Source organism: Condylostylus longicornis, unplaced genomic scaffold, assembly GCF_029603195.1.
Source record: "Condylostylus longicornis isolate FDR11 unplaced genomic scaffold, ASM2960319v2 ptg000004l, whole genome shotgun sequence".
In the NCBI taxonomy this organism is placed as follows: Eukaryota; Metazoa; Arthropoda; class Insecta; order Diptera; family Dolichopodidae; genus Condylostylus; species Condylostylus longicornis.
Genome location: NW_026577973.1, coordinates 17,030,729 through 17,044,651, shown reverse-complemented (window position 1 = coordinate 17,044,651; position 13,923 = coordinate 17,030,729). Strand labels below are relative to the sequence as shown.

Here is a 13,923-nt window from a genome sequence, read left to right as displayed (position 1 = left end):
TATTTCTTCCGTTTTACATATTAAATCCTTTTTCCTATATCTGGTTTATCTAACAAATTTTATTTTTATCTTTTTATTTCAGATATGCCAAGCATCAAATCAATTTGGTGAACAAAGAATTGAAATACGTTTAATAGTTAATTCATATGTTTCTGTTCATATTTTGCCTCAAGTACAAATTGTTAATTCAGGTGGGACAGCAATATTTAATTGTTCAACAACTGGTACATCAATTGATGGCATCGAATGGTTGCATAATGGCAAACCAATTACAACTGCACTAAATAGTGGAAATAGTGATACAAGTGGTAGCGCATCAGCATCTGCAACATCAATTAGCCTGGAAAGAGATAAGTACGTTGATTATCATTTTTTATTTTAATATAAGACTTAAAAGAGTAACTGTTTTTTGTTCTATAATTTTCAAGTCACATACCCGACTAATAACTGAGATGTTAAGTGTTTTTAATTGCTGAAACAATTCTAAAATTATTTATGAAATGTAACAAAGGTTCAAAAGTTCGGTAAAACTCTTGAGTACTTATTGGAAATAGTGCCATTTCCTTCGAAATCCCGAAAGATTGCTATATAAACGAATTGTTGAGACTTTTGAGATTAATTTAATTTAAGTTAGCTTGCTGTGAGTCTCTTGATTTTATACTTTTTGTTTTCCAAACAAAAATAATCTTTTTAATTCTTAATTTAAGAAAACTGATTGTTCTTGAATGTGAAAATTTTATTTTTAAATAAAATTTCTTTGAACTTGAAGTAACTTAGCCAAACTAAAATTAGAGATCTATGGGGGTTTTCGCTTATGCACGCTGCGCTAGAAGTTCTACATTAGAACTAAAATTTCTAAGCAGCAGCGTTACGCAGTATGCAAAAACTTCAGCTAAGTTTTTTTTAGCTTACGCAGTCTACAAATTCTGAAACCTCTAAATATTCAGTCGTTCGAAAGTAACAGAATGACATTGTTTATGAAATAGTACCGCAATACATTTCGCCCCCCAATACACTGCAAAATATGGAAATTTTAAACTTAAAGAAAACTTACTTTAATAACCCTTCAATATCTGAATCTGCCATTTTGAGATTTAAAATTTTTTTGAATTTTAAATTTGAAAAAAAAAAGTTTCAGGAGGCAGCGACAAAATTTAATTTCTGACATTTCTTTATTAAAGATTGAAATTTTCGAACGCCAGTAATTTTCGAACGATCTATATTTTTAGTGTATGTAGCGTGAATTTTCGAACGTGCTACAATTTAGAACTATTCTAGAACTGAATAAATGAAAACCCCCTATATGTTTTCGGCTTGGCTTTTACATCCTGCTTTTGAAATGTGTCTTATTGTTTATTTTTACATTTTAGGAACCTTAAATTGTCATACACTATATTTTAGACCTGCCAATTGAATATCGTACGCAACGTGTGTCTATAATAATGATCAAACTTTTATTAAATTCATATTTCTTTTTTTTGTAATTTTCAATCATTCCCATTATCATCATTATCACGAATCATCGTTACAATGGAACGTATAGCTTTTATCTCCTTAAATGAATTTAAACTTCCTTTTTTGTGTTTTTGTCTCTTTCTTTTCATTCAACGTACACTTTTTTCTTCTTAAATATCAATTTTTCGCTTTTAAAATCACAGAAATCACATCACGTACAGTTAATTTTTGAATATAAATAAATATAGATGGATGAGTGGGTAAATGAAGAAGGAAAGAAAAAAAAAACATTATTTTTTCTATTCTTCTTGTAAAAAATTTTTTATCATCCTTCCTCAATCTTCTTTAGTCCTTTCCATATCCTTCTTTTTTTTTCTCGTATTCTTTTGGATGTTTATTATATTGCAATTCTGTGTTAATCGTCGCTTGCTTAGGATTTTCTATATTTTAATAGGACGAATATATTATGAATTTTATTTTTAACTATTTGGCTCAGATTTGGCTCAGTTTGTATGCATGTGGCAAGGTAGTTGCAGGTAATTATGTATGTGTTATATTTATGTATATCTATGTAAGGGAAATGAAGAAAACGTTAAACTTGTAGAAAATTTTGTAAATGAGAAAAAAATTAATGTTCACCCTCTGGTGATAGAAAAATCTACAAGTGTTTGATGGTGCTACATTTAGTTTAATACTTTAATATTAACTCATAGTGTAGTACGTACTTTGGAAAATTATTTTCAATATTTTGTTGTTTTGTCATGTTTTATATTTTGTGTAAGGATAATTCTATAAATACAGTAGAATCTTATTAATTGTGAATAAGCCAAATTGCTGTAAGTTATCAAGTTCTGCAAGAGTATAATTAAAATTTCGCAGAATGATCTACGATTTTCTAATATACTAGTTTTGAAATTTTGAACTTGCAAAAAATATTTGAGCTGGGTCCCGTAAGATAACTTTTTCCTTATATCGGAAAAAATCTGATAAATTCTAGAAGCAGATTTTTTTCTCTTGAACAAATTCATTACAAAATTTTTAAATGTTTAGGAAACTTAATCTATAGCTTGCAATATTTGGTTGCTATCATCTATCTGCATGAATGGCATTTGGATGCATATTCCATCTTCTGGTTCGTGTTTGTTGCCGACACATGTGGTGTCAAAAACCTTCTGCTGTTATTGATTTTTCGAAACAGAATTGAAATGTTTTTATTGCGAATACGACCCCAATGGTTATTGCAAACGAATCCAAATCTAAAATTATGTTAAATCAGGAATTTTAAATTAAAAACTGATGGGCAGTGAAATTTTGTTTAATAATTCAATTCGTGAATTGTGTCTTATAAAGAATGATTTAACCGTAGTTGGTATAAGCACATTTATTTTCTAAAAATTTTCACGATTATGTAATTTTATAAATGAGTAAATTATTATATAAAGATCCTTGTATTATGCCTCGATTAACTGAAATATAATTTTTTTTTCCTTGGTGGGTAAGTCACAGAATAAGAGAGTTCCCAGTTGAGAGAAAAAACCTAAAAAGAAAATTAAAGAAAAAATGAATAGTGAAAAAAAATTCTTTGTATATGCAAAAAAAAAAAAATTGTAAATGAGTTTTAACTAATATTGTAGCGTATCGTATGGCATAAGGTGGATTGAAAAATAAAAAGGACTAAAATAATATTATATTATACTTATTTGTATGCAACTATATGGAATAATGAATGGATGAAAGGAAAAATTATAAAAACGAAATGATAATGTGTAATAGAAACTCTTAAGAGCGGAAAATAATTAGGACTAATTAGTGAACTTTTGTACACAAATGTTGTGTATTCCAAGTTATAAAAGCAAATCTTCTTTCCTTTTCTGTTAAAGTACTCGTATAAGGTTTTTATTTTTGTAAAATTATATTTTCACAGTTTGTTGCTTAAATGCAAGTTATGTTAATTATTTTCGTATTTAATTTTTAATAATAAATATAAAAGTTTTATATGTAAATTGCTTAGAAGGGAAACCAATATAATGTAAGAAAATAATGGAAGAAACGAAAAGTTTAATGTCGGTTTAACTGACTTTTGTAAATTCATTCATTTTGTGCTCTTCATAATTCAGTACAATATTCCAATATAAAGAGAGATCAGAAGGTAAATATTATCGTAAGATTTTATAGTTTCCAGTTGAAAAATAAATATAATATAAATTGCGCTCCTTGAGTTTGCAAGAATTGTTAGTGAAGCCATAAGTTTAATAATATTTGGTGCCAACGTATTTAAAAGTTCTTAAATGTCAAAAAAAAAATTTAATATTGTAGGCTCAAATATTGGTATGATAATGATTGGGACCACAACGATTGCCGGTAGTACGCTAGCTCCAAAAAGAATTAACTTGATTTTTATGTTCACTTTCATCCATCTTACTAAGTTTTCAAATTGAATGCTAGAATAAGATTTTAAAACTTGACTTGACTTTGAATAAGTTGGACACACTTAAAATTAGTATTTCACAATATTCGCATATAAGTGGATGAATATTTTTGTTCATTAAGATGTTTAAAAATATTTGCATAAATACAACTTGCACTTATTTCAGAGTCAGGCACATATGAATATTAAATTCTATGTAGACGTCTAATTGAAAACATGCTGCAATATTCTTTAGTTTTAATTTAATTAATGGTCTGCAATATGAAAAATTAAATTATAGGTAAAGAACTAGTTTGTGGTAAAATTCATATGTGTGTGAATGTATGTTGAAATTATAATTATATAAATAATTACGATATCTTATACATATAAATAAAAGCGAGATAATTTTAGGTCAGTTTATTTGTAACATATGTGAGTAATTTTATATGTTTTATTCAACTATCTTAAAGTTCATTTTATGAACTTGTTGACTTGTAAATTAATATTTTTGTGCCAAGTATCACATCTTATAAACACAATATAATAGCTAGAATTAAAAATTAAATAAAAATTTTGTTAATCTCATAGAAGGAATCTAAATTCTTGCGTTAAAATTTTAGGCCATTATTTGGAAAATTTTAGAAAAATAGCTAATCTTAGAAAGAGCACAACGAAATTTTGAAATCAAAACTGTTTTCTTATCGATTTACAAGTAAAAGGAAATTAATTTTAATTCATCACGATTGTAGTTTTGAGAAATGCAATAATCTAGCTTATGCTGCCTGTTTGAGCCCCAATTCATATCAGTTTGAGTCTTTGGTCATTTTAAAATCCAAATGTATTAGAAAGATATTGCAATAATTTTAATAAGTTGTGTCACATACCATAGAAATTCAAATGCGCTCTTCCAAAAAATTATTGACAAATTGTATTGAAAAGCTTTCTCTGAATGAATGATCACAATACACCTTTGTCCCTTACATTAAACAAAATATTAACCATCTACATTGTCAGCCTACTTCATGATGAACTCGAAAATTACGTGAGAACAGAGATTGAGAATACGAGAAGCTAATTTAAATCAAATAAAAAACCGTAAAAGCGTATTTAATTCAATGTAAAATAAAAGAAAAACAAACAAACAAAAAAATAAGTATGCGGAGGTGGTAAAAAATGTGACATTTAATAAATATTAAATTAAAAAAAAATCCTTTTTATATGAACTATTCGAAACGTTTATTTTGTTCTTTAAAACTTTTATAATTTTCCTATGTAATTTGATGTGTTTTTAGTATCAAATTTTTTATTTAATATTTTTTTGTAGTGGATTGCTTTGAGTAATATTGCAAAATTACAAAATTGAAATTATTTTGGATAAAAATATCATAAAGTGAAGAGCTTTTCCAAGTACGCAATGTAAAGGTTTTCAAGTGATTGTGCGGAAAAATACGTAATTGAAAAAGGTGGTGAATAAAAAAAAAACACCTGCGGTTGCAATTTATTAAACTATTTATGCACTTAAAGTATCCTTTTTGTCTTTTGTATACACTGTGCTTTTAATATCAAAAAATATTTTTGATGTATAGGAGGATGCATTAAATATTAAATGTAGATAGTTATGGTGAAGGAGTTTTTTAGGTTTTAAATTTCAAGTATTTATGCAATTATATTTGAATCGTTTTTGTCAAAGGGTTATTATAGTGAAATAATTAATTCTTTTATAGTAGAATATATGTGCAGTTCAACCAATTTTTCTAAATTTTTTGATTTATAGTTAAGAAGAGTAGTTTTGAAAAATGATTTTTTCTAAAAATAATCTATACTTAGAGAAAATTGGGAGTGTGATACATCGTTTCGTTTGGTTGCATGAAATGCTCAGTGTGCCGATTAATAAATATATGAGTTATTCTAGCTGATTTATCTAAACAAGTGATTATTTGAGAATACAATTATGAATTTAATTCGCTAAACTTTTCTAAATTTTATTACATAAGGTGGCTAGAAACAGCTTTCATTTCGGACAGATATTCAATTAGCTGCTAAATAAAATGAAACCAAAATAATAATATCTTATGATATCAATTTATAATGGTGCAGTTTTCATACTTTACTTAAAAAAGTTTCGAAATTTGGCCATTAGAACTTAATCGAAATAAGTATGCAGTTATAGCTGCTACTCTCTAACTTAGTCACGATTAATGAACTATCTCACGAAATAATTAAGAACAATAATGCAATGTCAGTTTAAAAAATGTTAGTGAAATTGTGAATTTATTAATTTTCATCAAAACCCTGAACGCGTTGCTGATCCATATACATATACCACAGGGTCTGTACACAATAACATTAATTTCCCTTTCTCCATTTTGTAAAATTTTTATTTGAATTTAGGTGAAACATTTAAGACAATAATATTTTTAAATAACTTGGCAATATTTCTAATAAATTTGATAGTGAAATTTAAATCTAGACTTATTCATTTTACATTTGTTTTAGTTAGACCAATGATGAATCAAATTTTTTCTGTTTTAAAATGTAGTATTGCTGGCCTATTTCAAATTTTTACATGCAAAAATGTTTAAGGTAAAAGAATAATGTTTTTTCTGTTATATAAGTGTAAATAATTTGAAAATTGTTTTGCATATTTATAGGGGAAAAAAAAATTTTTTTTTTTTAGTAAACACAATTTTTTTGTTTTCAAAATAAATATTAAAATTTAGTGTTTAATTTTAAATCTCAGAAGTTCATTTAATTTTCATTTTATATTAAAAATTCATTACGTAAACATAATTTTTTCTGACACATGAAAGGATTTTAAATTAAAATTGTTTTTTTTTTTTCAACAAATTTTACATTTTTAGCACTTTTCCAAAAATTTTTTGAAAAAAGTGCTTATTAGTTTCACTCTGTCCGTCCGTCCGTCCGTCCGTCCGTCCGTCCGTCCGTCCGTGTGTCTGTTTACAAAACTTCTACATTCTTAAAGATAGAAAGCTGAAATTTAATACGTACATAGATCTTTACTAGAAACTTATTTTCGTAGAACAAAATTTTTACCTATCTCCCCCCCTCTAGAAGTTATACCACCCCAAAGCACTAAAAATAGCCTATTTTAACTATTTGTTGCAATGAAACCATAAGCATTTTTGAAATTTTGCAAACGCAGAAAGGCAGTAGCTTCCTTCCCCTAGCGCAGTATACTATAGCTAAACTTTAGAAAAACAAAATGGCCGTTCAAATTTACCGTTATCTAAAGTCTTTTTTTTCCAAATTTTTGATCTCGTTTTTCTTCTAAACCCCATAATGTAGAACTTTGAAATTTTAGCAGCTTTTAGACATTAATAAATAATTCATTTCGTTAGAAGAAAATTTTTTTCCATCTCCACCCCCTCTCAAGTTATGGCCTCTTGAAATTTGTAAAATTTGCATTTTCGCCGCCTTATATTTCTGAAACCGCAAGTTTTTTCAAATTTCTATAAACGCAAAAAGTTAACGGTAAATTCCATGATATTAAAAAATATAATTATTTTTCTTAACTCATACAATTAAACCTTAAAATCGAGCATTACGTTAACCCCTGCTTATATTAATTTTTGCTTTATTTCAAAGACTGCATAAATCGTTCATCCTAAACATATGCAATCCTAGAAATAGTTTTGTATATGAATGAAAATAATTTTAATAGTGTGATAGGTATACATACTCGTAGACTGTATTTAAAAGCAGAATTTTCACTTGTTGAAGGGAAAAGTGCTACAATACAAACCATTGGTTTGACCCAACTTTATTTTGTTTTGTTTGTTTTTGTTTGTTATAAATTGAAATTTTATTTTAGAATATTTATACATGGATTTATTTACATACAAACGGATATTTAATTTAATTTTACTTTATTAAATCCCAAAACAAAATATTATATAAAATTACATTAAGCCATGATATCCAATGATTATGAAGTATAGTTTTAATATTTTAAAAGTTGACATAAATAAAAATATTTAGACATACATACACATTCATTTTATATGAATAACAGATATTTAGTGCAAGGTAATTGAAAATTATATTTCACTAGTTATATAATTTGATGCAAAACCCGATCCAACATCTTAGTTTTCTATAACAGTCATAGTGGTTATTATTGAATTAAGTTTTTTTATCGCATTGGTGGTGGTCTCATTTAACGAAAATGAGCTGTTAAAATAGCAGAGGGCGCAACAACTTGCATGTGTATTGTAAATGTGATCGGTGTTGACTAAAATATATTAGAAATTATAATATATTTCGGCAAAAATATTGTAAATTGAGAACAAAACTTTAAAATTTTCTAGAAAGTATTTTTTTTTATTCTTTTAGTAATTTTTCTAATAACGACAAGAACTCCGCTTCTTTCATAAGTGGTTACAAAACTTTGTTTATATCTTAAGTGTATAATTAAGATGCGATCTCTGAAAGGATTTGTAGGTTTTCTTGTCAACACTTTTTCAGTGATTTGACACAATTAAATTACTATTTTACTATTGATAATCAACAAGAATATTCATGAAAACAACAAAGTCGAATGAATGAACATTTCTGTGTGTGCATATTTTAGAATTTCTGCTTAAAGCTCGAGATTTTCTAAAGCAATTGTTCGGATTTTATATATATTTGTGGATAAATGTTTTAATTTTTGTCGCATGTGCAGTTTATTGAATTATTTTACAGAAATTGTTTACAGAATAGTTGCTCGTTATATCTTCCACAAAACTTATTATACTTGAGCTATTCCAAAAAATTTTTTTACTATGCTTTAAAAGTAAGCAGTTGCCTTTCATACTCGTGAGTAATTTGGAGCACGCAATTAAGATTTACCTAAGTTACAATATTTGAAAATATTGGGCCCAAGAATCAAGGTTTGACCATTAATTGCCATTTAAATGCCATCGATATCACCTTGTCGATATTTTGTTTATTTGTAGTAAAGGTGAATCATTGAATATTAGTTGATAATCAATTAAAGCAAATTATTGATCATATTTTAAAAGTATTGATTCAATGACATTTTACTCAAGGATTTATGTGCCGTAGAACTATTATACGTTAAACCCTTTCGCCCAGCTTTCGTGCTGATAGTATAATTAGCACATGTTTCACATGTGGAATCTATAACCTTTATTTAAAATAAACTGTCTAAGATGAAAAAATTCCCGCAAAAATTTAGTGTGGCGGATCGAGTAAAGAGGAAGTGGTACAACAGAGAACCATATAGAATGCGATTCTTAACTTTTAAGGAAGTTTTGATTTTACTGGTACATATGTGTATACCAGTCGGTCGAAACGGTTAAAACACAGTCATGTGATTATGCCATAAGATCCTATGACACGGTTTTGTAGAATGGCTCCAAAATATACCAAAATTTCCTTAACATTCTGTACATTTGAATATGTAAATATTAAGAGTTTATTGAATATTAAACATGTACGTACATATAAGCATAAACATATGCAATAAATTTAAAATTTTTATTTTTTATTTTGCACTTTTATTAAATTATTTCAATCACACATTTTAAATAATATATATACATAAACAACTTATATATATGTATATTTGGATATGTTCACAAATAATCTAGATTTTTAGTTTATAAAAAATTTAAAATTTAAAAAATTTTAAATTTAAAAAATTTTAAATTTTACAAAAGCAAATCCTTTTTTTTTTGTTAATAATTCACTAGCCTATAAAATCTATGTATACATAGGTATATATGTACATGTGATATAATAATACTTACACATTATGTAATTAACTAATTATTTGGTTTTGAGTTCAGTATTTGTGTACATGCTTATATAACATATATATTGCGTTTACATACACTCTCTTAATCATATAAATATATACACAATATATGTATAGATTAATTTATATTTTAATATAATTAAAGCAATTTTGTGGTTAGCACAATATTGGAAAGTTCATTTTATAAATGGATATTTATTGCATATACATATTTACATATATACTGTTATACATATATTTGTATAGTAGTATATAACTCCACATTAATATCTAAAATGATTTATGTATAAATATACTTGATATTTTGAAAATACTATATTTTTTATTCTGGATCTACATGCCTGTATCAAAATGTAATTAAAACAAGTAAAAACGTTTCAGTCGGTATAAACGTAAATAATACCCTGCACTTTGGGAATCTGAATTTAAAAATTTGTTTTTGAAATATTTAGAAATAACTTTGATTGCTAAGTGGCAATTACTTGGATCTATCAAACCACTCAACAGAAGCTTCACGGATATTATGTCTAACCTGTAAGTGCACATACGACGTTCCATTAAAATTTGCAGAGTATATGTAGATCATAATTGGACTTACCTTTACAAAAAATGATATTAATACCTTTTTTAGTTTTTGAAATATTAAAAAAAACTCTTTGAGTTGTATGGCAGCTACCCGAACCCGTTGTCCGAATTGGTCCAATTACATTAGCAGCCGTCGTTGGCACAAAAGAAGCAACTTGTGAAAGTTTGGTTGAATTTGCTTTATTCGTTTTTGAGTTATCGTGCGATCGGAGGGACGAACGGACGGGCATATCGAAATCAACGCAGAAATTTACGCTGAGCAAGAAAATATGTACATGTTCATATCCGAGGCTACTCCTTCAAGTGGTTACAAACTTCATACCAAAGTGAATATACCCTTCACGAAGTGCAGGTTATAAAAATAAATATAAATATAGATAGCATAATTTTAGGGGCAATCATGTTTTATTTAGTTTTATCTAGAGTCTTATTTTAGATATTGTTTTTAAATTTTATATAGTAGGTACATATCGATGTGAATGACAAGAAAAAGTGCTTAGTAAAAGTTATAAAAATTTGCATACGTTGCGGGGCTTTATTGTATAATGGAAAATTTATCAAACTTTAAAAGATTTCCCCTAATTTCCCCGGTAAAAAAATTATTTATATTTCTTTTGAATTTTAAGTAGTAAAATGAAATTATTGCATTTTCGGTAAATTTTTAGAATTTTAGAATTTTAATGTTCTATTGTGCCAATAAATTTTTATTAATTGTGTTACGGGTCTTAATCAATGGTCAAATTGGAATTTACGGCAAAAATTAAGTTTTTGGTTTGAATTACTCTCGGCTTCAAAATTGTCGAAAATTTTTGTTGGAAGTGACCGAATTAGAATTTGTAAGGAAATCTTTGTTATAAAACCTTTTTTAAGAATAAAAGATTTCATGTCAGAGAGATTGTCAGTGAGATGTCACTTTTTATCTTCGAAAATTGCGTTTCAAGGTTAATAACCAAACTTTCTACCTTGTCAGTATTTGACACAATAAAATAATGGAACAAGTGTAATAACACTAAATTTATTTTGTGTGTTTTATTCAGAACTTACACAACAGTATATGCATTTACTTTAACCCTTAAATTACCAGGTATGCGAATCGGACGGATTAACGCATAGTTGCATATAATCAGTTGCTATGAGAAAAATAAGAAATATTTAAAATTGTCCATTACTTTTATAGCTAGAAAATTCATGAACTTTTAGTACAGAAACGTATCAGATACGCTAATACATCTATACATTGTTTTACATTTGGCGACCGTAAATTTTAAAAATTTTAAAATCGTAATTCTAATATAGATAATACAATAAATTAGTTTTTTTTTTTGCGAACTAATCAGGGTTACAAATGTCGAAAATCTGCAAATATGCATGCAAATCTGCAAATCTGCAACATGCAGCAAATAGTATATGTGTATACTAATTATGAGAATTATTCAAGTTATACTAGTTAGGTACATACACACAACACACATTACTTTTCAAAATTATAAAGTTGAAATTTTTTTATTCTAAAATAATCTAAATCCATACACGCATAATGTGTATACACACACATGCGTGTATAAAATAAATTTTTGTTATACATGTATAGTAATAGTACAATTTTATTATAAATAGATTTAAAATTTTAGACTTAAAATTTCTTTAGATTTTACAAAATTTACGGTCTTCTGATTATAATTAAAAACAATTTGTTATCTTAACAAGATTGAATTATTACGCATGATGGACAAAAAATAATTTCATTTTAGCTTTTGTATAAAATTAAAGTTACATATAAAGAAACTATATGGATATATAGTTATAACATAAAGTTTTCATATACAACTATATTTAATAAAAATTTCAAAAAATTTTGCTATTAATGCAATTTTATAAGCTTGATTTGATCCATTTTAAGGATAAAAAATGTTGAATAGTAAAATTTGAAATGTGAATCTTATATGTGTACTTGCTTGTAAGCCTTGGTATACGTACTTTACGTACATATACGTACAAAATATTAAAGTGAAAATAATATACCGTTATGATAGGTTATTTTTTTCCTCATTTTCCAAAATCCTTATTTCCCGCATAATAAAATGTAGTCCTTGATATAATGTTAATAAACTATCTACATAAATATAAAAGAATTGGAGTATAAGTATATATAGAGAAATAATTTTTGTTCCAAATTTTCACGTTTAAATCGTGTATATCATGCTAGGACTGTTGCTATGTGTATATGCGTATTCATTCAAAAATAATTATGTATGTATACATGTGTGTATGTTCTTATTAAATTGGATTAAAATGAAACCCTAGTACAACCTATGACAGATTTTTAATTTTTATTATTTTCAAAAATAAAGGCAAAAATGAAAATAATAAAATTTTTCTCTTATTTTGGGTCCTATTTCGATAAATGTACACGTATACCAGATAAACTTACCAAAAAACTAAAAGGATTTTATAAAATAAGAATAGCTACGATACAAAACAAAAAAAAAGACAAAGCCTTGTATGGTTTAATGAAAAATTTAAATAAGATTTTTAAGTTCTTGTCGTTTCTTTTTTTTTTTTATAATTCTTTCAACTTTTTTTTTCTTATTTTTGATGAAGTTTGAATTTTTTATAATGTCAAGTTAGCTAAAAGTGATCTCATGTAAAAGATAAATTCATTTATATGTTTATGAAATCATATCAGGACTTTTCAAATGGTGGCTTTTAAGAAAATGGCCAGCTGTCGCACAACAATTTTTGCAAATTGTTGTCTGGGTCTCGGGTAAATCTGATTATATGCTCTTACTGAAAAGCTAATAATAAAGATTAAAAATTCAGCTAGAATTGAGCAAATTTTTCTGATAAAACTTTTTAGAAATTTATTAAGACGATATTGGATTCTGCATTGGACCCTAAAAATTTTACAGCTTAGGGAATTTCTTATATTATATTTAATGGTGGATTTGTACGAAAAGCTTGAATTTTTTGTTTGCTTTAAATAATAATGTTAAGTTAGTAGACCTACTGCAGTAAAAACTCAAAAAATATTTTATTTTTATATTGTCAAAATAAATTTAAATAATGTTAAAATTTTTATTTTCATTCTGGGGGAACATTGTCATACTAAATTAAATTTCGTACTATTAGGTAGGATTCCGTTTGTAAACTGCTACTTTGTAATTATTATTGCAATTTCTTTAAAAAGTTCAAGTTACGTAATTTTTAATGAATCAGCAAAGGTACTGCTTTGTCTCCATTTGTCTCTCCTGCCTTGTGCGTTTCTTTACAAAACTTTTATATTCTTTAGGATTAAATGCTGCAATATTGTATATACTTCTTGTTTATTGTGACACGAAAGTGAAAAATATTACAATTTCCGATAATTCATTTCTTTATAACAAGTACATAGGTTTATTTCCGATTTAAAATAAATTTATATCAAAACTAAACAAGGATAATGATGTGTTCCTATCAAAAAATGTAATTTAAAATTTTGATGGTCTTATAGATTAAAAGGTATTATGTTATTTTAGTTTTCATTCTATAGGTATGCAATATAAGAACATATTAAAAGATGGTTAAAAAATTTTAGAAAATAATGTTTAAAACGAACAATTTTCAGTAACCCGAAATGAAAATTCATTTCAGAGCAATCAATATGAGTCGCCTTAGTTTTATAACACTAACATGATATTGTACATTTGGAGTT

General features: G+C 26.4%; 1 protein-coding gene across 2 annotated transcripts in view; it reads left to right on the top strand.

Annotated features, from left to right (window-relative positions):
• The window catches only part of LOC129614583 (cell adhesion molecule Dscam2), a 155,239-nt gene that overhangs the window by 76,417 nt on the left and 64,899 nt on the right, over positions 1-13,923 (top strand). For both annotated transcript variants that reach the window (XM_055529286.1, XM_055529295.1), the window contains exon 9: positions 83-354. In XM_055529286.1, coding sequence (XP_055385261.1) covers positions 83-354 — 272 coding nt within the window. The remainder of the gene's footprint in view (positions 1-82; positions 355-13,923) is intronic.